The sequence below is a fragment of the Cnephaeus nilssonii genome, assembly GCF_951640355.1.
Source record: "Cnephaeus nilssonii genome assembly, chromosome: 13".
NCBI classification, from domain to species: domain Eukaryota; kingdom Metazoa; phylum Chordata; class Mammalia; order Chiroptera; family Vespertilionidae; genus Cnephaeus; species Cnephaeus nilssonii.
Window position 1 is genome coordinate 57,424,225 of NC_137084.1, and position 23,146 is coordinate 57,447,370.

At 39.9% G+C, this 23,146-nt stretch overlaps 1 protein-coding gene across 5 annotated transcripts in view; it reads left to right on the forward strand.

Annotated features, from left to right (window-relative positions):
• Nucleotides 1–3,751: 3,751 nt before the first annotated feature.
• The window catches only part of NAALAD2 (N-acetylated alpha-linked acidic dipeptidase 2), a 56,123-nt gene continuing 36,728 nt past the window's right edge, over nt 3,752–23,146 (forward strand). For 2 of the 5 annotated variants that reach the window (XM_079789239.1, XM_079789238.1), the window contains exons 1-6: nt 3,752–3,828; nt 6,310–6,631; nt 7,356–7,467; nt 19,379–19,565; nt 22,242–22,343; nt 23,021–23,146. In XM_079789239.1, coding sequence (XP_079645365.1) covers nt 3,790–3,828; nt 6,310–6,631; nt 7,356–7,467; nt 19,379–19,565; nt 22,242–22,343; nt 23,021–23,146 — 888 coding nt within the window. In that variant the 5' untranslated portion in view covers nt 3,752–3,789. Of the gene's footprint in view, nt 3,829–6,309; nt 6,636–7,355; nt 7,468–19,378; nt 19,566–22,241; nt 22,344–23,020 lie in introns of all 5 variants that reach the window. The other 3 variants (XM_079789237.1, XM_079789236.1, XM_079789240.1) reach the window with 3 other exon arrangements.

The window sequence follows — 23,146 nt, forward strand, 5'->3', positions numbered from 1 at the left end:
AGTTCTATTATTGTTTGTCTCATCTATTTTAAAGGTCTTCTCTCAGTGAATCAATGTTTGCAATCATTGTGTTCTTTTGATGAGTTGACCATTTTATTCCTATTTACTATAATAAAAGAATTGGAAAAAACTTTTACTGATATGGCAGAAAACACAATAAAATAAAAAATTTAATATTTTTTGCCATAACCCAAAATATAATATATATACTAAAAAGTAAAATGTACTTATCTCTGCCAATTTTTTTGTTATTAAATATAGTTTCTCTGATACATCAAAAGGCAGACTCGTTATTTTTTGGCTTAGTGTTATCAAGTTACATGTTGTTGTTTTTTATCCTTTTACTCTTTAGCCAACTTATCTTTATATTTAAAGTACATTTCTCCTTATAGGTATATATAGGTTAAACTTTAATTATTTTTTGTATGTCTTACTTTACATATATTGTAAATTCCACACTACACTGGTATTATCTTTCTTTAAACAGTAAGATACTTTTTAAAGAGATTTGAATATAAAAATGATTAATTGCTGCCAGTGTGGTTCAGTGGTTAGAGCATTGGCCCATGCACCAGAAAGTGCATGCTTCCTGCATGCCCACACTGGGGATCAAACCTGCAACCCAGGCATGTGCCCTGACTGGGAATCAAACCATGATCTCCTGGTTCATGGGTAGATGCTCAATCACTGAGCCATGCTGGCCAGGCTATCCTATTCTTCAGTATATAAGTTACACTTAGATTTTGGTTCCAGCTTAAAGGATTTTTATAAAACATCTTAATGACATTCTTATTTATGGAAAGAGACTTCAGGGGGAATAAACAAAATGTCTATGTTGGTTAGAGAGATTTAGTTTCGTTGTGGAAGGATGACCTGTGTTTCAGGAATTAGGACAGAATGTTGTTTAAAATTTTGGTCTTTGTGAAAGTCAGAGAGTATTCAGAGAACCAGTTATTTCACATTCTTTGGATCACGCCATGGTTCTCTTAATCTGTCTCTTCTTCCCGTGATCCCGTCCTACGTGCAAACCAGCATCTACAATAACTTCACCGCTTTAAGCAAGAGCAGGAAGGTTTTGGATGACCTGAAAATCTCTTTCACTTGCTCACTAACAGCCTTGCTTTCTGGCTCAATGAAAAATAAGGCATTCTGCATGAAAGCTGGTAGGAATAGGAGCTTGGCAAGTACCTGGCAGACTTTCTCAGGATGGTCTGAGGTTTACAGAGAAGAGAATAAGCACTGAATTCCAAATAATGGCAGTGCAGTTTAGGGAACCACTGGGCCGATCTTTATTGTGGAGATGGCCTGCAGAATAGGAAATACGTTGCTGTTGTCATGCGTTATATTGGCCTTGGTCATTCTAGCTGGCCAGGAAGAGCTAGCAGTTAAAGTATCTCAGCTCACTAGAGTAAAAACATGAAATACTTTCAGTTTTTCTAATAACTGCCTCTAATTATACAATTTGAATACTGTTTCCCTACTGTTTGCTTTGTTAGGGACCCTGGGACAACACTGTGGAAGGAGGCCAGGAACGTCCTTGGCCATTTGCCACTTACCAATGCCGCCTCCATCTGCAGGCACGTGGAGGTAGTACCCTGCCACTGGGAGAGCACAGTAAGTAGCACAGGCCTCCCTTTGGGATTGTCTGGTTCTTTGTGATGCTGGTGACCGCTGCTGATGTGGTGGTTTCCTGGTCTCTGTGCATTGGGTTGCCATGTGTTTCCTTCCCTCAAAGGGAGGCAAGATTCAAAAGCTAGATCAAGTAGGTTTGGTTGCCAGCTTCCAGAAGTCTTCAGTCTCATTGTTTTTAAGTTTAATGAGAAAGCTTTGAAGGGTTTTAATAATACCCCGATCTGGGAGAAAACTCTACTACATCAGAGGTGGTCTATATATGAGCAAGAGTGGGGCCAGAGACCACTGAGGCGGGGAGGCTGTTACAGAAGTCTAGATTAGAGATGATTGTGCCTGAGATTAGAGGGATCCTGGTGAAACAGCTGGATTCAAGCAGAGCCAATAGAACTTACTGGTTCGTTGGATACAAGGTGTGAATGAAAACAAAGAGTGAAGGACTGGAGGTGCCCCCACATCTACAAAGCAGGCATTACAGTAATGTCAGGAGGTGGGAGAGCTGCTTGGTGCTCAACTGGGGGCAAAGATGAGAATAGAAAGCAAATGATATAATCAAAGGTGAAGAACGTCAAAAGAAAATACATAGTAAAAGACTATTGGCAGAGAAAGGTTCCATCTTTCCTCCCGGACCCCACAAGTCCCTGTGAAACTCACCTCCACTTCCCCCATGAAGTGGAAGTTTATCTGGTTTTAGGGAAACTGGTCTCATCAAGTGAGAGTGGGGGCCAGGTAAGATGGAACAGAAAGGGGACTATTAGAAGCAAGATCAAGAATCTAGAGATTTATTCAAATTCCAATGTTACTGAAAGGCCTCAGGGACTGAGAATGCAAATGACGCCAGAGATGAAAGAGCTGGAAGGTAAAGCATGAGGGGCCCCTGACCATAGCTCTATCTGATAAAAGCCACCATGGAAAAGAGACTGAGGGCAACATGCTGATAAGGAATGAAAAACATTGAGCAAGAAAATTTAGTTGAAAGGCCAACCCGTAGAACTTACCATTGCCAAGTTTCCGCCAGGAATGTGAGCATCATGGGACTCACGTCCCGTGTCAACAGGAGGACACGGGTGGCGGTCTTCTCTCTGTTTTATAGTTTAACTTGGTGGGTCTTCACTAATTTACACACTTACTGTTGAGTAGAGTAATTGTGACATCAGAAGGAAAACACCCAATCATGGTTTTGTGCTTTTCTTTTGAAATTTCTTCTCACTTTTATTAGTCTTGTACCCTTTAGTCACCATCTATACTTGTGTCTTACTTCTCACCTGCTTGATAGATTGTGGTATATTGTACAATGTACTAACATGCTAACATCTTCAAATTTCAAATGGATTTTGGAACCTTGTGACCTAAGGTTTAGAAATATTCAACTGGAACATATCTCTTCTCATGACTCTCGGCCATGTTAACACCAATCTTTCACTTTTTCAGAAAGGGGACACTGATGTCTGCATGGACAGATCATCATCATGTCACCTTGTGACATCATTCATGTCTGTATCATGTCTGTATCCCTGCAGTGAGCATCTCTGTGATCCCTCTCTTATGAAAGAAATGGCAACATCTTCAAACAAAATATGAACCTTGACACAGTTAAACATCATTTCTTCTTTATGAAATCTTAACTACCGGTATGTTCATTAAGGAATTCACCTATATTGCTTTATTAGGCTATGAATCACACTTGGTTTTCAAATCTCCTGTGACCCAGTTGATGGAATTTTAACTTGAAAGTTACAAGAGGGCCTCTTTCAGGATGTGAAAATGGGGAAAGATTATGTAAGAGCAATTTATGTTTGTGAACAGAGAAACTAGTTCTGTCATGTGAGAGGCCCACTGAATAATGAGCAGGTCAAGTGTGTTAAGCAGTTTTATTGAGAGTTGCATTTTCTAATACCAAAAGGTTCTTATACACTTTTTGGCTTTAAAGGAAAGATTGAAAGGGGTTGGCATAAATCAACAATGGTGTTTTGTTAAATGTGCTAATAGGAAGCAAATATTGTCCAAAGACAAATAATTAGAAACTGTGAAAGCAGCCTTCTGTTATAAGGTTCATTAAGATAAAATAATGTATCTGTATCTGTATTAACACAAGGCCAAAGATGTGCTGAACCGGCTAAGTGGACATTGTACGATGGATTGGCAAGACAAAGATTGTAAATGCCACCTACTGAGGCAGCGACAGCCTTCACATTTAAGGTAATATTGCTCCATCCCAGAACACTTAGCTTTTTTTAAAAATATATATTTTATTGATTTTTTACAGAGAGGAAGGGAGAGGGATAGAGAGTTAGAAACATGGATGAGAGAGAAACATCGATCAGCTGCCTCCTGCACACCTCCTACTGGGGATGTGCCTGCAACCAAGGTACATGCCCTTGACCAGAATCGAACCTGGGACCCTTGAGTCTGCAGGCCAACATTCTATCCACTGAGCCAAACTGGTTAGGGCTAGAACACTTACCTTTAATTACATATTCAATATTTCTTTTCTCATTGTACCATCAGCTTCCTAAAGGCAAAGATCAGATTCTCAGAATTTTTCACTTCTAGCCGGCTGTAGCCTCTTAAATATTGACTTAAGAATAACCTAACTTCAATTTGGAAAAATTAATCAGCTTAGAAAACTGCTAATTAATACACTAATTTCTTCTATTAACCCAACTTTAGCTATAAAATTGAGATAGGAGTAGGAAAAAACAAATTTCACCAATAACAGTCATTTAAATCACTACTTTCTAACTCTTCTTTCTGGAACAAGCCTTCATCTAGAGATGGTTTTGATCTGCTTTTTGAGAGGAATGTTGCCAAATAACAGTGATCCCATGGGGAGCAGATAGAAAAGGCCAAGAGCCTAGAAATTAAGAAATTATATAATCAATCCTCCAAAGTTATATGTGTAACACATTTTTGTGAATACTGACATATTGTTTGTGGCATTGAGGAGACCCTTGTCGCCCAACTGAAGTATTTTGAAATCAGTTAATTCACTAACAATATTTGGTTCAATGCTAACTATCAGGCCTTTCACAAAAGTGCCAAGAGAAAAACCATCAGATATATTCATCAACAATTACAGTGCCAGAAAAAAGTAATTGTACTCTTCCGGAAACTCCTTAGGAGCAAAGTAAAATGCCTTAACTTTGCTAATGTAAGCTAACAGGCCGAAGTGATAGGCAACAAGCATTTCTCTGAGATCCAAAAGAACATCTATTCAGGAAGCACTGATTTGGGCAGAAACCCAGATAGCGTTCTGATTAGGGGGTGAAGGCAAGGGGTTTTTATGAGCAAGGGAAGGAGAATAATCATATTAATAGAAGGAAGGCATTTCTATTGGTGCTAATAAGCCAAGGAAGAAATTTCTGTAGGGGCAGATAAGCTAAGTTATTGCTTAGCTGTACATAGTGCTGCCGATTCTACAGAATGTCTTTAACTTTCGGTCCTGTCGTCGGAATGTCTGCTTTGCAAACAGTGGTTTGGAATACCATGTTGCTTTGTCCCAGATATTCTGCCCACTTAAAACATTTCAAAATTGGAGGAGTGAGACGGGGAAGGCAGTTCCTCTGGGTTGGTGACTCCAGTTCCATTTTAAGGTGGCTCCCTTTACACATAGTTTTTTCAAGTATGTTTTTATTGATTTCTTTTAGAGAGAGAGGAAGGGAAAAAGGATAGAAACGTAGAAACATCGGTGAGAAACATGAGCGATCTGCGATCTGCTGCCTCCTGCATGTCCCCTACTAGGGATCGAGCCTGTAACCCAGGCATGTGCCTGACCAGGGATCCAACCAGTGACCTCTTGGTTCATGGGTCAACACTCAGCCACCAAGAGGCACCAGGCAGGCTGTTGACATATTTTTCACAGCTGAGATCATCAGGGCTTAGAAATGCAGTGGAGATTAGGAGTGAAACCACAGATATACTATCTCTCATAACCCCCTCAGAGGCATTTTTCCTTTGGCTGCAAAATTGCTTTCTGTTGGATATGAGGAATCCAGTTGGGACTTGCTAAATATTGCCTCTAGGGTGAAATGGATGGATTCGGGCGTGCTATTTACAGGGACCTTCATTGTGCAAACTTTCTAAAACACTTTTGTTGTTGTTCAGAAAACTTACTATACTATAAAGACAGAACACTTTTAAAGAGAAGCATCTGTAAATGTGTAGGTCGGGGAGGACAGGGAGGGTGGCATTTGTTGAGACCCTCCTGTCAGTTATGGAGCAAAGCACTTGCAATGGTTAACCTAATTAACTTGAACTTACAGCACTCCAGTGAGGTAGGGAAAACACTCCAGTTCCAGAAGGAACTGAGAATCTGGAGACTTGTCCAGCTAAGGGGGAAACAAAAGAACTCAAACCTATCAGTTGTGATGTTGATGCCTGAAGGAACACGTGTGTGACGGAGCATTTTGGGCCAGCACCCAAAATGCTTCCCAAGTGTGACCCGTTAGAAATTAGGACAGAGAATCTGGGGCAGCAGGGTAATCTACAGGGAAGGAAAAGCAAGTGGGACTTCAGTGCATTTCCAGCTGAAACTCAGCAATTCCTAGAATGGGGGTGGCACAGAGGCAGGTCAGCAGAGTTCTTCAGGTACCCAGCGCTCCCAGGGCAGACTTTGCTGCCTGGAATCAGCAGACTGGAAGTTGCCTGCCAACTGGAACAATGTGTTTCCCTCCCCTGCAGAGCTTTCTCTCTCCCTTGGAGGCCCCCTGGGGGACGAAGGAGCCAGCAGTTGTTGGGAGCAGGTTTTCGCTCCTCTGTGGAGGGACCTGGGGGGCGGAGGCAGGGCCTGGGCCAAGGTCCACAGTGGCCCCGCCCCGCGGGAGCCTGGATGCTCAGCGCGTCCCCACGCGCGCTCTCCTGGTTCCTGTGCACCCTCGAGGCTCCCTACGGCAGCGTGCGCTCCAAGCTCAGCCGCGAAGAGGCCATGGCGAAGTCCAGGGGCCGGCTGTACCTCTGCATGTGCTTGGCTGCCGCGCTGGCCTCTTTCCTGGCAGGATTCATGGTGGGTAAGTGTGCAAACCCCTGCCCCCAGCTCAGCGCAGCTGCTGCTCTGCAGGAAAAAAAAAAACGGGGTTGGGCTGTGCTGGCCTCCTCTGGCCTGCTGAGCTCAGCCTCAGCCCGGGATGGTGAACTCCCTGAGTGTCAGCTAACTGGAAGCCTAACAGAATGCATTGGGCCTTCCTACTAAAGTGTGACCGCAATCCAGATCTATTAAATGTTCCCTGGGTTCAGGGCACTGCTAAGAGCTGTTCAGAGAATTCAGAGCGCTCAGTCTCCGCAGGGACGAACATGGAGGTTTCCGTTACATGCATTATCAATGAGTCAAAGCTAGTAATTAATATGTGCAGCGTTGCAAAAAGTGCCCTTCCACCATCATTGGCTAAATAAAAATTTGTGGAATGCTCCCTGCGTGTCTGGCATGGTGCTAAGAATTAGATCCACCCCCCCCCCCATCCCTCCACCCCCCGCCCTCCAGAACAAGACGAAGGCCCAGGCCTTGATGTCCAACGTGGGGAAAATGAAAAGAACTTCCCTGATATAAACACTCTTTTTAACCAACTCAAAATTGCATTGCACAGCGGAATTGGAAAGTTCCCTGCCTTTAATATGAATATTTCTTACTTAGGGAAGGGCTATTTTTGGCTTCTAGTTTTTATAAAAGTGTAAAGCAAGTGTGTGTGTGTGTGTGTGGTACGTATATGTGTCTATGTGTCTTCTCCTCTCAGGCTGGTTTATTAAGCCTCTCAAAGAAACAACCACTACGCTGCGCTATCATCAGAGTGTGCGGTGGAACCTGATATCTGAGATGAAAGCTGAGAACATTAAATCATTTCTTCGGTAAGTTTGTTTTTGCATATTTGATCTTAATAATAAAGTGTTTAAGATATTGCAGAGTGAGAAGTGTACTGAAACTGGTTGTATCCCTATGGTAATCTTTGTGTAAAGTTAACATGATATCGCATTCATAAAATGCCCCTAAACCACTATTCGGATACAGTCTATTTGTTGCAGGAGTCTTTCTTGCCTAACTTCATCTTCAGACAAAGTTAGCCAATTGCTTTATTAAGAGATGTTTCAACTTCATGTAACTTTGGGCTGCAACTGAATGCTTTTCTTTGTTCCTCAGTCTGTTGGCTTAATCAGCAATGTTATTTAAACATTATATTTTGTCAGGAAGACTTAGCTTGTTGTAAACTCTGATTTAGAGGGAAGGAGGTTAAAGTTTCAGATTAAACCTCTCTCCCATGTTGCAAGTATAAGTAATACAAATCGGACAAAGTGAAAGCAAAAGGATCAGTGCAAATCCACAGGTCTCTAGGCACAAAGAAGAGTGACATTTGAGGGAGCAATTTTGAATTCCTTGAAGGTGATCAGCATGACATTTATTTCTATATTCAGACTCTTTCAAACGATATTGTCATAAGAAATACCCCAGCTTTATTGAAGTACTAGAGGCCCGGTGCATGAAAATTCATGCACTTGAGGAGAGGGGGGGGGTCCCTCATCCCGGCCTGCCCCCTCTCACAGTCCGGAAGCCCTCAGGACGGGAGGCGACCCGGCGATCAGGGGAGGGCAATGCCCCCATCATAACTCTGTTGCTGCCACTGCCGGCAGCACAAGCCTCGGCCAGCCCTGGTTACCTGAGCTTCGGGCAGCCACCATCCGAGGCTTGCCTGTGCCTCGTGCTATGTGCCTGCCACCCCAGTGGGGCTGAGGGGACTGGGCACCACCATCTTGTGGCTGTGGGAGCCGCCATCTTTGAGGCCATGGCAGTCAATTAGCATATTCCCTCCTTATTGGCTGTGGGCACCGCCATCTTTGTGAGGGTGTGAGGGTCAATTAGCATATTCCCTCTTTATTAGATAGGATAGTTTACATAAAAAAAAACTGCTTCCATATAAAGCCTGCAATTTGAGAGTATTGACAGATGTATAATAGACTCAACAAACCACCACCTCAGTCTCAATACAGAAAGTGTACATCATGCCCTTTGCAGTTTACTCCTCCCTTTACCCCTGGCCCTAGACGATCACTGATCAATTTTATGTCACTATGGATTCCTTTGCATTTTCTAGAATTTTATATAGATGGAATCATACAATAAGTGCCCTTTTGTGTTTATCTTCATTTACTCAGCCTGGTGATTTTGGAGTTTATCCAAGTTGTTGCATGCATCAGTAGTTTATTGCTTTTTACTGCTGAGTAGTATTACATTGAATGAATATACCACAATGTGTAGATGATAGACATTTGGGTTATTTCTAGGTTTTTTTATTATTGTGAATAAAGCTGCGATGAGCAAATGTTTGCAAGATTTTGTGTGCACATATGTTTCATCACTTTTGGATTGCTGTTTTTGGATGATAAGCATATGTTTAACAGAAGAAAATGCCAGACTTCCAAAGGGGTTGTACCCCTTTCCATTGCTCTGGATCATGTGTGAATGTACCAGTGCTCCCCATCCTGGCCAGCAGTTAGTATTGTTAGTTGTTTCAATCTTCACCATTCTAATGGATGTAGAGGGGCATCTCATTGTGTGTGTTGTTTGTTTTTTAACAATTAAAAGGCTTTATTGTGAAAAATGAAAATATATCGTCTTCAAAGTCTTCCATTCATAATATTTTACATTTTCTTTTTTGCTTGTTGATTCGTCTCATTCAGAGTTTCACTTTTTCACTAAAATTTCTTCTTCCTTCATTAAGAGAGGTGTCAGTTTCCAACTAAAGAATCAATAATTAATGCTCTCAAAGACTGTGAAGAATTAGCAGCTGCCTCTTTTGTATTTTGAACAGCCTTGTAAACTTTTGGTTTTGATGGATGGGAGGACTCACTGGGCTCATCAAAGAACTTGCAAACTGACCTGCGATCATTTTCTAGTAGAGTATGCAGTCTGACCATATATGGAGCTTTGCAATCTGCTGTATATGTAGTTATCATCCACAATTTTAAGACCACCATGTCTACTTGTCACTGTATATATAGATCATTATGAGGCTGAGATTTATATAATGTGAAAATGGAAGTAATTGTGAGAACTTGCACCTGCCCACAGGGTCATGTGGTAGTCAGGGTCATACCTGGACTTGGTCATTTCCAAGGAGACCTGCAGACAGAGCTGGGGGTCCTGTCATTTCTTTGTCACTGCCATCATCATCACCTGGGACTCACCTGTTTCAGCTCCGTTTGCACTCTGGGCCTGGAGATGCCTTTATGGGTTCAAGGTTGTTCCACCATAAATATCTTAGCTGGCTGACGGTTTGCTTTACATTTGGCAGACTTCATGCATTTAACCTAGTTGCCACTTTGATTTCAGTTCTCCATGGACAAAGCTCTCACAATTGTTCCCATTTTTACATTATAAAAATCTCATTGTGCTTTTAATTTGCACTTTCTGATGTTAAACATCATCTCCATTGCTAATTAGACACTTGTATATCTTCTTTTATAAAGTCTCTCCTTAAATATTTCCCTGTTTTTTAATTGTTTTATTTTCTTATTACTGGATTGTAGGATTTCTTTCTTCTGGATATAATTCCTTTGTCAGACATGTATTGTGAATATTCTGTTCTGTGGTTAGCCTTTTTTATTTACTTAGTAGATTAATGGAGTTTTTGAAAGGCAGAGATTTTTAAGTCCATTTGGCCAATTTTTATGTTTGTTTCATACTCTGTGTGCTGTTGAACTTTGCCTATGATAATTTGGGAAGAATTTCTTCTATCTTTATTTTTTAGAAGTTTTATAATTTTATCTTGCACATTTAGGTCAATTATCCACTTCAACTTAAATTTTGTGTATGGTATGAGATAATAGAGTTTAAAAATATAAATATTAATCTATTCCAACAACATTTTTTTAAAAAGAAAGCAATTTTCTTTCCCCATTAAATTGCCTTGGCATTTTTGTCTAAAGTCACTTGACCATAAAATGTATGTCCTATTTTTGGATTTTATATTTTCTTCTAATGACCTCTTAATTTATATATCTCAATACCACACTGTCTTCTTTAATGTAGTTTAATAGTAAGTCTGAAAGTCAGGTAGAGTTAATCCCATAAAATTTTCTCTTTAAAAATTGCTTTGACTATTTTAAATCATTTGTATTTCCAAATAAATTGTATTTATTTATTTATTTTATAATTTTCAATATTTCAAGAAAAACAATATTAAATGTTACATGCAATAAACATTAATAGTTCAAGAAAAACAATTTTAAATATTAATGTTTATTACATGTAACGTATTTAAAATACTTTTTCTTGAACTATTAATGTTTTACAGATAACATTACATTTCAAGAAAAATTATTTTAAATAGTTACATGCAGTAAACATTAATAGCTCAAGAAAAACTATTTTAATTATAATGTTACATGCAGTAAACATTAATATTTCAAGAAAAAAAGATTTAAAATATAATATTGCCAAAACTGTACTAACATAGTATAATATCACAAAAATTATAGAAAATATTAAAAATATGCAAGTAACAAGATTACTTCTATTCTAAAATATTTTTTTCCTCTGGCTCTATTTTTGTTCATCAGTTTATGTTGTTCATTTTATTCCACAAACGAGTGAGATCATGTGATATCCTCTTGTTGGATCAATCCCTTTAGTATTATGTAGTAACCTTTGTTGTCTCTTGTGATGTCCTTCGTTTTAAAATCTGTTTTGTTGGATATGAGTATTGCTACTCCAGCTTTTTTTTTCTTTTCCATGGAAATTTTCTTTTCCATCCCTTCACTCTCATCCTGTGTGTATCTTTTGTTTTGAGGAGGGTCTCTTACAGACAGCATTCAAAATAAATTTTAAATCAACTTCTCAATTTCTACCAAAAAAAAGCCTACTGGAATTTTGATTAAAATTGCATTTACTCTATAGATAAATTTGGAAAAGAAGTTACATTTTAAAAATACTGAGTCAATCTATTCATTCATTTATCTTGGGGTTGTCCCACAGTTTAACTTTTCACTCATTGAGGGACACTGCCATTTTTTTCAGTTTCGGGGTACTAACATTTATGCACAGGTTTTATGTAACCATAGGCTATCATTTCTCTGAGACAAATGTACAAGAGTGAAAATTGCTAGTTTTAGAAGAGTGCCAAACTCCTGCAGAACATGGCCTATCACTTTATATTCTCAATTAGTGTTGTCACTATTTTAAATTTTCCTCATTCTGAGGTGTGCAAAGTGATACTTCATTGTGGTTTTAATTTGCATTCCCCAAGTGGCTAATTAATTATATTGAACATCTTTTCCTGTACTTATTCACCATCTGTATACACTCTTCACTGAAATGTCTGTTTGTGTCTTTTGCCTATTTCCAGCAAGTTCGTGTTTGTTTTTTCTTTTGAGCTTTGAGAGTTCTTATATTTTCCATATAATAAGTTTTTTGTAAGCTTTGTGGTATATCCTAATATATAAAATCCCAGGGTCTATAACATCCAAACGACCAAAGGCTCCACCCACCAGAAGTCAGTGCTGGGTTGCCATGGCGACCCAGCACTGACTGCCACTGCTGCCAGCTCCCCAACCCAGCACTAACTGCAGAGGGGGCTGTGGATGAGGCCTGAAGAGATGCCCAGGGAGAGAGAAACAGGGTCTGGTCCATAGCCTCCGTAGTAGCTGTTGATCAGCACTTGCCTCTCTCTTTTGCTCCAGGCATGGCCAGTAGCCCTGCCTCTCTTTCTCTCGGGCCTCTGCTGGGGCTGCTGATCAGCCCCGCCTCTCTGATCAGACCTGTTGATAGGCCCGGAGATGCTGACTGGCATAGAAACTGACCAATCAGAACCAAATCTGGGTGAAGTGCGAGGAGCCAATGGCTGCCTAGGAGGCGGAGCTTTTGACACTGAATGGCATAGAAACCAACCAATCAGAACTTAATCTGGGTGAACTTCGAAGGCAGAACCTAAGGTGGGTGTTGAGGAAGGGTTTTAAGGGCAACAGCTGTTTGGTATAAGATGTAAGAAAGCAGTTCAATATTTTAATGACTGCTTTGGCAGTATAGTGCATATGGCTGGCTATCAGTCCAGATATAGGGATTATGTATTTTTGTCTGCCAAGAGCATCTCCTCCTGATGAAAAAGGCTCCTCCCCCCCATTTAAGCAATCCTATCCTATATAATCTATCTATACTACTAAAAGGGTAATATGCTAATTAGACCGGGTCAACCAGCCATCTTCTGGACATCTGACTTCCTTCCGACAAAGCCATGGTGGTGGGGGCTGAGGTAGAGGCCATTAGGGGTTATCAGGCTGGCAGGCGAGGGCAGTTGGGAGCGAGATCAGGCTAGCAGGGGAGGACAGTTGGGGGCAACCATGCCAGCAGGGGAGGGAAGTTGGGGGCAAAATGAGGATGGCAGGGGAGGGCCGTTGAGGACAAGATCAGGCTGGCAGGGGAGGGCCATTGGGGGCAAGATCAGGCTGGCAGGAGAGGGCAGTTTGGGGCAACCAGGCTGGCAGGGAGGGCATTTGGGGGTGAGATCAGGCCAACAAGGGAGGGCAGTTAGGGGTGATCAGCCAGGCAGAGGCAGTTGGCATGATCAGGCCAGCAGGGGAAAGCAGTTGGGAGCAAGATCAGGCTGGCAGGAGAGGGCAGTTATGCGTGATAAGGCAGGCAGGCAGAGGCAGTTAGGGGCGATCAGGCAGGCAGGCAGGGAGATTAGGGGTGACCAGGCAGGCAGGCAGAGGAGTTAGCGGCAATAAGGCAGGAAGGCAGAGGCAGTTAGGGGTGATCAGGCAGGCAGGCAGGCAGGAGTGGTGGGACACCTCCCCAAGGGATGGAGAGGGTGCAGGCTGGGCTGAAGTAACCCCCGCTCCGTGCACAAATTTCGTGCACTGGGCCACTAGTATGTATATATTTTCCCAGTCTGTTATTTGTCCTTTCATAATTAATGGGTCATTTGCAGATCAGAAACTTTTAATTTTAATGTTTAGTTTATCCAGTTTATCAGTTTTTCCTTTTATGGATCATGCTTTTAGGTTCATGTGAGTAGCCCTAGATCCCTTTCCCCCCCTCCCCGCCCCTTCACCCCCACATTGTAATTCATCTAGAGTTAATTTCTACATAAGGTACAATGTTTGATGAGGTTTATTCTTCTGCCTATGGATGTCCAATGTTTCCAGCACCATTTGTTGAAATGTTATTCTTCTTCCATTTAATCACTTTTGCACCTTTGTCAAAAATTAGTTGAATACATTTATGCGAGTCTATTTCTGTGTTTCTATTTTGTTCTATTGATCTATGTGTCTACTTTCTCTAGTACACTGTCTTTACTTAGTTAATTGTATTTGGTTTACATTGGTTAAGAACATTATATAAGTGGTAAGTGTACAATTCTATAATATACCATTTGTGTATTGCATTGTATACTCATCACCCAGAGTCTAGTTTCCTTCAGTCACAATATATTTAACCACTCTTACCCTCTTCATCCTCCCCCAACTCCCCTTCCTCTCTGGTAACCACCATACTGTTGAGTGGCTATGAGTTTTTGTTTGTCCATTTGCTGCTTTCTGTTTTATATCCCATATGGGAGTGAAATCATATGGTTCTTGTCCTTTTCCATCTAACATATTTTACTTAGCATGACACTCTCTAGCTCCATCTATGCTGCTGACATCACTCTGTCCACACTGTCTTGATTATTGAAGCTGTATCATAAACCTTAATGTATAGAATGATTTCTCCCACTTTATTATTTTAAACAATTATTACAGCTATTCTATCTCTTTTGCCTTTTTATATAAAATGCAAAAGAAACTTTTATGTTTAGAAAAGTCCTTGCTGAGATTTTGATAAGAATTGCACTAATCTTATAGAGCTATATGTGGTACTTGTTAGTTTTACTATGTTCAGTCTTCTAATCCATGAATATAATACATCTCTTCAATTATTTAGGCTTTCATTTCTTTTATCAATATTTTATAATTTTCAGGATGCAGGATCCTGCATGTGTATTATTAGATTTTTTTAGATGTGTTTTTTTTTTCCTTTGGAGCAAATTATTAGATGTGGGGTTTTTTTTCCTTTGGAGCAAATGTAAGTCATATGGTGTTTAATTTCAGTTTCCACATGTTTTGTTTTGTTTTTGTTTATATGTAGAAATACTGTTGATTTTTATGTGTTGTTCTTGTATCCTGTGGCTTGTCTAAATTCACATGTTCTATGAGTTTTCTGTAGATGAATTAGGATTTTCTATGTAGACAATCATGCCATTCTTACATAGGGACAATTTTATTTCTCCCTTTCCAAACTGTATGCCTTTTTCTCCTCCTCCTCCTTCTCTTCCTTCTTCTTTGTCTGTGTGTGTGTGTGTGTGTGCACTGACTAAAATTCCAGTACTGTGTTGAATAAAAGTGATGACAGCCAATATCCTTCCCCTGTTTCTATGTCTTGGGGGAAAGCATTCAGAGTTTTACTATTAAATTCAGAGTTTTATGATGTTATCTATAGATTTTTGTGTGGATGCTCTTTATTGAGTTAAGGAAACTCACCTCTATCCCAACATTGCTAAGAATTTTTTTAAATTTTATTTATTGACATTTTTTTTTGAGAAGGGGAGAAAGAGGGGGGTGGACAGGAGGGAGAAAGAAGGAGAAAGAGCAAGAGAAAGGCATTGATTTGTTGTTTAACTTATTTATGCATTCATTGGTTGATTCTTTTATGTGCCCTGACCAGGTATCAAACCCTCAACCTTGGCATATTGGGATGATTCTCTAATCAATTCAGCTATCCAGCCGTGGCAGAAGTTTCCTTGTTTCTTTTTTTAAATCATGAATAAGTATTAAATATTGTCACATGGTTTATCTGCATCAATTTATCTGATCTTATGATATTTCTCTTTTAGCTGGTTAGCAATTCTTTTATTTCTTTAATGATTTTGGGGAGGGGTTCAAATTCTATCAGGAATGACTTTCCAGTCTCCTCTGGGAATGTGAAATTATCTGTTCTTTCTAATTCTGTAAATTTTTATTTTATATGAGACTCATTTATGAGGTATATACACATTAATTTGTTATGTCCTCATGATAGAACTACCCTTTTTCTTTATGAAATGTCCTTCTTTATCTTTGGTAATAATCTCTATCTTTAAATCTATTTTATTTGGTACAAATACTGCCACATAAGCCTTCTTATAGTATATTTACATGGTATGTCTTCTTTCATCCACTTACTTTTAACCTATCATTTTCTTTACAATTAAAATGTACCTTCTAGGAAACTTCATACTATTTCCACAGTGGCTGCACCAATCTGCTTTCCCACCAACAGTGCATGAGCGTTCTCTTTTTTCCACATCCTTGCCAACGCATGTTTGTTCATTTATTGATGATAGCCATTCTGATAGGCTTGAGGTGATATCTCATTGTGGTTTTAATTTGGATAACCTTGAGCCTCTGTGATGACCTTGAGCATCTTTTCTTATGTCTGTTGGCCATCTGTATGTCCTTTTTGGAGAAGTGTCTATTCAGGTCCTTTGCCCATTTTTAAATTGGATTGTATGTCTTCCTAGTGTTGAGTTGTATAAGTTCTTTATAAATTTTGGATAGTAACCCCTTATTTGATGTATCATTGGTAAATATGTTCTCCCATTCAGTGAGTTGTCGTTTTCATTTTGTCGATGGTGCAAAAGCTTTTTAGTTTTATGTGGTCTCATTTGCTTATTTTCTTTTCCTTTGTTTCCCTTGCCAGAGGAGATATATCAGAAAAAAAATATTGCTACAAGAAATGTCTGAGACTTTACTACCTATGTTTTCTTCTAGGATTTTTATGTTTTCATGACTACGTTTAAGTCTAATCCATTTTGAGGGGGTTTTTTTTGTGTGTGTGAGGTGTAAGTTGATGGTCTAGTTTGTGTCCATCAGTAAATGAATGGATAAAAAAGCTGTGGTACATTTACTCTCAGAAATTTGAACTCATGGCTTCAGTGTTTTCTAGCTTTCAAGATAGCTGTTGAGATTTTGGGGCCATTTGATCCCAGTTCCTTTGTGTCTGATATTTCTTAAAGGAAGGTTTTAGTATCTTCTCTTTCTTTTTTAGAGAGTGAGTGGTAGGGAGGGTGGGAGGGGGAGGAGAGAGAAAGAGAGAGAGCGTGAGTGAAACATCATTGATATGATAGAGACACATCAATTGGTTGCCTCCCACACGTGCCCCCAACCGAAGCTGGGGATCGAAACTGCACCCCAGGTATGTGCCCTTTACTAGGAATCAAACCCTCAACCCTTCAATCTAAGGGTCAACAATCTAACCACTGAGCAACACTGGCCAGGGCTTCCTAATTTTCAAAATGGGAACTATGAAAGAGGGATTATGAGAATTCAATGAGATAATCCATGTGAAAGTACCTGGCATATCGTTCCTGGCATATAGTAAGTTTTCAATAAATGTTAATTTTCCTTTTTTGGTTGTCCTCTGGCTGACTAAAAAGCCAATTTACGAAAGTATTATTATTCTACTGATGGGGAAAGGGGTTTGGGAAATAGTTTTAAAATATTACTTAACCTCAAGCAAAATAGATCTCGTTAAGAAGTACATTTGTGAGGTCACGTGAATGTTCCCAATCATTTAAACTCAGAACCAAGAGAACATTGCCCAAACTCAATTCAACAAACCTCTATTGTATAATTCTTAGGTCACAGGCAGGAATTAAGCAGGAGGGACTTTCTCTTTAGATAAACAATTTCATACAAAATGATAAAGCAACAGTATATATAGATATATATACACTGAGTGGCCAGATTATTATGACCACCACATCAGTACTTCGTTGGGCCACCTTTTGCCTTCAATACTGTGGCGATTCTTCTTGGCATTGATTCCACGAGATGTTGAAAGGTGATGCGAGGAATCTGACACCATGCCTGATGAATAGCACTGTCCAGTTCTGTGAGATTTGATGGTTGTGGAACCAGCTGCATGATGGCTCTTTTAACTTTGTCCACAAATGCTCAATTGGATTGAGATCTGGTGATTGTGGGGGCCACCTAAGCAAGGTAAAGTCTCGCTCATGTTCTTGAAACCAGTCCTGCACAATATGAGCACCATGGCATGGCGTGTTGTCTTGTTGGAAGAAGCCATCTCCATTGGGATACGCCATCAACATGATAGGATGAACTTGATCAGCAACTATACTTAGGTATGTTGCGCTATTCAGACATTGTTCCACACGAATTAAAAGGCCCAAATCATGCCAGGAAAACATGCCCCAAACCATAACACTGCCCCCACCAGCTTGAAGGGTTGTACTCATGCATGTGGGGTGCATGCTTTCATGCTGTTTCCGCCAAATTCTCATTCTGCCATCTGCATGATGCAACTGGAAATGTATTCATCAGATCACATGACTTTTTTCCAATGCTCAAACTGTCCAATCCTTGTGTTCCTGTGTGAATTGGAGACGTTTTATCTTGGTAACTGCAGACAGCAAAGGTGTTTGAACAGGCCTTCGGCTTCCATATCCCATACGATGCAGTGTATGGCTAATTTGCCTACAAACGTCAGGTGGTCATAATAATCTGGCCACTCAGTATATATATGTTAAATCTATATATTACGTTAAATAGACTTGCCCAACTGGTCTCTGGCAAACATATTTTTTCAAAATGTCCTTGCTTACTGATGAGCAGCAAGAAGGCATGCCACTGGTATAGAGGCATGATGTTTGTCTAGGGAGAGTTCTCACACCTGAGCCTCTACTGATTGTATGTGTTTACCATGAAATGTGTTCTTTTCCAGGGGAGCATGATGTGAAACCTGTAGCTACACACAAACATTTAAAAACTGGGGTGGAGCAGCCCAACTGGTGTGGCTCCACCAGGAGATCATGGTTCGATTCCCAGTCAGGGCACATGCCCAGGTTTCCGCTTGATCCCCAGTAGGAGACATGCAGGAGGCAGCTGATCAGTGATTCTCTCTCGTCATTAATGTTTCTGTCTCTCTCCCTCTCTCTCCCTTCCTCTCTCTGAAATCAATAAAAACACATTTTAAAAGGAAACAAACTGGAGTGGGGCAGAAAAATAAATTTTCCTCCTACCTTTCCTCCCAGGTCTTCTGGCTAGACTGATAAACTAACATAAGATGGATTAACAGGAGAAAGTAACCAAATTTATTGCATATTTACATGGGGGGTCCCATAAGAATATGGGGTCAGAGGACAGATCCCGCAGTTCAGGCTTGCATTCCACCTGGAGCTAAAGGGAAGGGCATTCGTGGTTTGGGACTTCAAAGGGCAGGAAGGCAAATCACATGGGACTTCAAAGGGCATGAGGGTAAGTCACCTGTATTGGTAAGTACGTATTTTCTGGGCTATTTTAAACAATGGAACACAGAGAGGACTTTGATCAAATGGACCTTGCTAGATTCCTTCCTGTCTATCAGATTTGGCTCATAGCAAACTATGGTTACCTGCGATGATATCTCCCTTCATGATGCAGGTTCTGTGCTTGAATTCCTTTTAGGCAGTAGAGGGAAAGGCCAAACATTTTTTTTCTGAGATGTTTATTTCTTGGAAATAACCAGCTTAAAATAATCAGTACACCAAAAGGCTCATTTTAAGGTGGCCATCTCTGCTCCCCCTCACTGGCACATCGAGAAATGGGTAATGCTAGCTGGGTTTTTTATTTATCTCTAATATAGAAATGATAAGTTAATGCCTAAAGTATGAGGAATGCATCTAGAACAGTTCTTAGGCACATCATCTGAAAAGAGTAGTCGTTAACTCCCCCTTGTGTTCTCTTTTCATTTCAGCTCTTTTACAAAGCTCCCTCATCTGGCGGGAACAGAACAAAATTTGCTGCTTGCCAAGAAAATCCAAACGCAGTGGAAGAAATTTGGACTGGACTCTGCCAAGTTGGTTCATTATGATGTTCTCCTGTCTTACCCTAATGAGACAAATGCCAATTATGTATCAATTGTGGATGAAGATGGCACTGAGGTGATGTAGAATTGTTCGTACTTCTCATACTTTACAACTCCACCTTTTTACATGAATTGGAATGTAGGGTCAAGTAAAGATAAATTTGTTAACAGTGCACTGGAACTCATTTTTTTCTAGAAAAGTTAAGTTGGCAAACTAATTATTCGGTGTTTACTATGTGCCAGGCACAGTGCTAGGCCCTGTGACCAGAATGAAGATGAGGGCATGGTTCCTTTGCTTAAAATAAGGTGATGCAGACATTAGAACATATCATTTCAAATCAACATGGTAAGTGCTATGAAGAGTATGATTGGGTTCTTTATCTACAATGAAAAGGGTCACGTGGCCCAGTGTTGATGTAAGAACATCCAAACCTGTAGATAATTATTATAAGAGTTTATTTGAGTCAAACTGATGTCACATGCCAGGTTGCAACATTTTATGCATTTGAAATTAAGGAGGGAACATAAGATCACATGGAGGTGTGAGAAAACAAAGTGGGGATTGAATTACAGGATAATTAACAAGATTATGAGCTCTCTTGAGGGTGGTTATTTCAAAGGCGTGTTAACCTAAATGCACAGAAACAATGGACAAGGCTTGCTTAAGGCAAAGATCACCTTTTACTAAAAAGTTATATGCCATTTTTACAAAAGATAATCATGGAGAAATATGTAAATGAGCACTGTACTTAAATGGAATAATAAACTTTTTAAAAGAAATCAGCAAATGTTATATGTTTAGGGTGTGACCTGCCCAGTTAGAAATTTATGATCAGATCATCTTGTAAGGTTACTTTCCATAGAACCCCTTTTTTTGTCCATACCTCCCTGTAAGTCAGAGAAGCCTTCCCAAAAGAGTTGATGTGTGAGTCATGAAGATTCTAAAGGTTTAATTAATCATATGAAAAAGCAAGATAAGAGAATTCTAGGTGGATGAGAAAATATTGGCAAAACTGGAGATGTACTAATTTCATATTATTGGGGAATTAAAAGATTTTCTGTATTTCAAGAGTGTAAAATATAAAGCAAGCCATGAAAAAAATAAAGTGAGCCATGATCAGAGATAAATCAGTACACAGTTAACTCCTGAACAACATGGGGTGAGGAGTGCCGACCTACAATCCATGTATAACTTTTGACTCCCCAAAACTTTACAAATAACCTACTGTTGACAGGAAGCCTTACTGGTAACATAAGCAGTCAATTAATGCACATTTTGTATGTTACGTGTATTATATACTATACTAGAGGCCCAGTGCACAAAAATTCTTGCACTCAGGGGGGTCCCTCAACCCAGCCTATGCTCTCTTGCAGTCGGGGACCCCCAGGGGGAGCGGGCCTAAGATGGCAGTCAGACATCCCTCTGGCAGCCCCAGAGCCCTCCTCCTTAGCACTGTAGAGGAGGCGGGAGAGGCTCTCACCACTGCTGCTGCACTGGCCAGCCATGAGCCAGCTTCTGGCTGAGTGGTGCTCCTCTGTGAAAGCGCACTGACCATCAGGAAGCAGCTCCTGCATTGAGCGTCTGCCTCCTGGTGGTCAGTGTGCATCATCGCGACCGATTGTTCTGCTGTTAGGGTCAATTTGCATATTACCCTTTTATTAGAGAGGATTCTTATAATAAAGTAAGCTAGAAAAAAGTTATTAAGAAAATCATAAGAGAAATTACATTTACTGTATTGCACATATTTATTGAAAAATTTCTGCTTATAAGTGGTCCCTTGCAGTTCAAACTTGTGTTGTTCAAGGGTCAAATGTATATGTTTTGGGGGAGGTCATGGAAGGGCTTATACACTGTCCTAAGGAACTAGATATTCAACCTCAGTCAGTGAAACCATTGGCAAGTCCTAGGAAAATGGAAGGGTGTGGTTAGAGAGGCATTTAGATAGTTTGGGCAATCTGCAGGTTAGACCTGGACTAGGAAAGGAGTTAAGGTTGGAGTCTAAGACAATGCAGGTAAAAAAGATGATGAAGCCCTGAATTAGGATGTTAGCAGGAACGAGGAAGAGGGATAGACTTGAGAAATAGTTAGGAAGCAGTATTGGCAGGACTTGACTAGTGATTGGAAGAAGGAGGGGAGGACAGAGTTCGGTTTGATTCCTAGGCGTCTGGTGTGGGTGACTAGCTAGTGATGCTCATAATAGCGGTAGGGAATGCAGAAGTAGACCTGTGATTAGAGAAGATAAATGCAAAGTTAAAGCAGTTGAGTTTGGACAGCCACACTGAAATGTCCATCAGGCCCTTAAATACATGTCTGGAAGGTCGGGCATCATAAGCATATCAGGTATGGGTGAAATTTTAAGTCAATGAAACCTCCCAGGAAGGGAGTATGGAATGAAGCTAGCACTGTACTTCAGATAAAACACAGGGAAACATTATTTAAATGCAGATGAGACACAAATAGAAAGGAATAGGAGAATCATGAGAGTGCCACCTTCGAAGCCTGTTTTTATGCATCATGTGGGAACTTTTAGTTACCTGAAATTGCATGCATATATAGATGTTTCCATGATTTTGAAGACAATAATGATGATAAGGCTCTTTCTTCTTGTTGCCAGTGGAATTTATCTTTTTGATTACAGAACCTAGTTTCAGGATGCTTGATCTTAAGTGTATACTTGGGGCAAGATGCATTATTCCTTAATAGCAATCTAGAAACTTTCTTCCTAATGTCATGTGTTTCATTGCTTGCTAGATTTTTAAAACATCATACATTGAGCCGCCACCAGATGGATATGAGAATGTTACAGATATTGTACCACCATATAATGCTTTCTCAGCCCAAGGCACGCCAGAGGTAAAATAAAAAACATCTTCTTATTCAACTCTTTAAAACTTTCATTGTTATATAAAACCTATATGGAGGACTAAAACCGAAGAGATTAGGAGGACCATGCATGCTGATCTTTGAGGTTCAGTGCTATTCACACACTTGCTAAAAAAAGAACAACAGAAAAAGTAAGAAAATAAATACACAAAAATGAGACCCTAATGACCAAATGACACTTTTTGAAATAAAGAAATGCTAAACATGCCTTTAATTCAGTAAGAGCAATAGATGGTTTTACAAGTTTTTTTCTTTGTTCATAGTCTGACTTTGTTTCAGAATTATAGATGTGATTTTATAGATCAGACTATAGACATTTTAAGATGAACTCCATAGTTGGAAATTAAACATAGCTGGGATTTTAAAATGACTTTTATTTATCCTACTTCCCACAACTCAATGTACACTGGTAGTTTCTTCAAAGTAGGACACGTGGTTTAAAATGTTTTACATATTGTCATTCTTAAACTTTTGAGCATATTGAAATATTTTCTACTTCTGTAAAATTAGCATGGACCTATCTATTGAGCCCAAGCAGGAAAGACAGCATTTGATGATGGAGTGTTGTGGAGCAAACTTATTCTTCGGTTTTCTCTTTAACTATAGCAGTGTTATGTATTGGTTTTTTTTGTTTGTTTTCCCTGCAGGGAGATCTTGTATATGTAAACTATGCTCGTACCGAAGATTTTTTCAAACTAGAAAGAGAAATGGGCATCAACTGCACGGGAAAGATTGTTATTGCCAGATATGGGAAGATCTTCAGGGGAAATAAA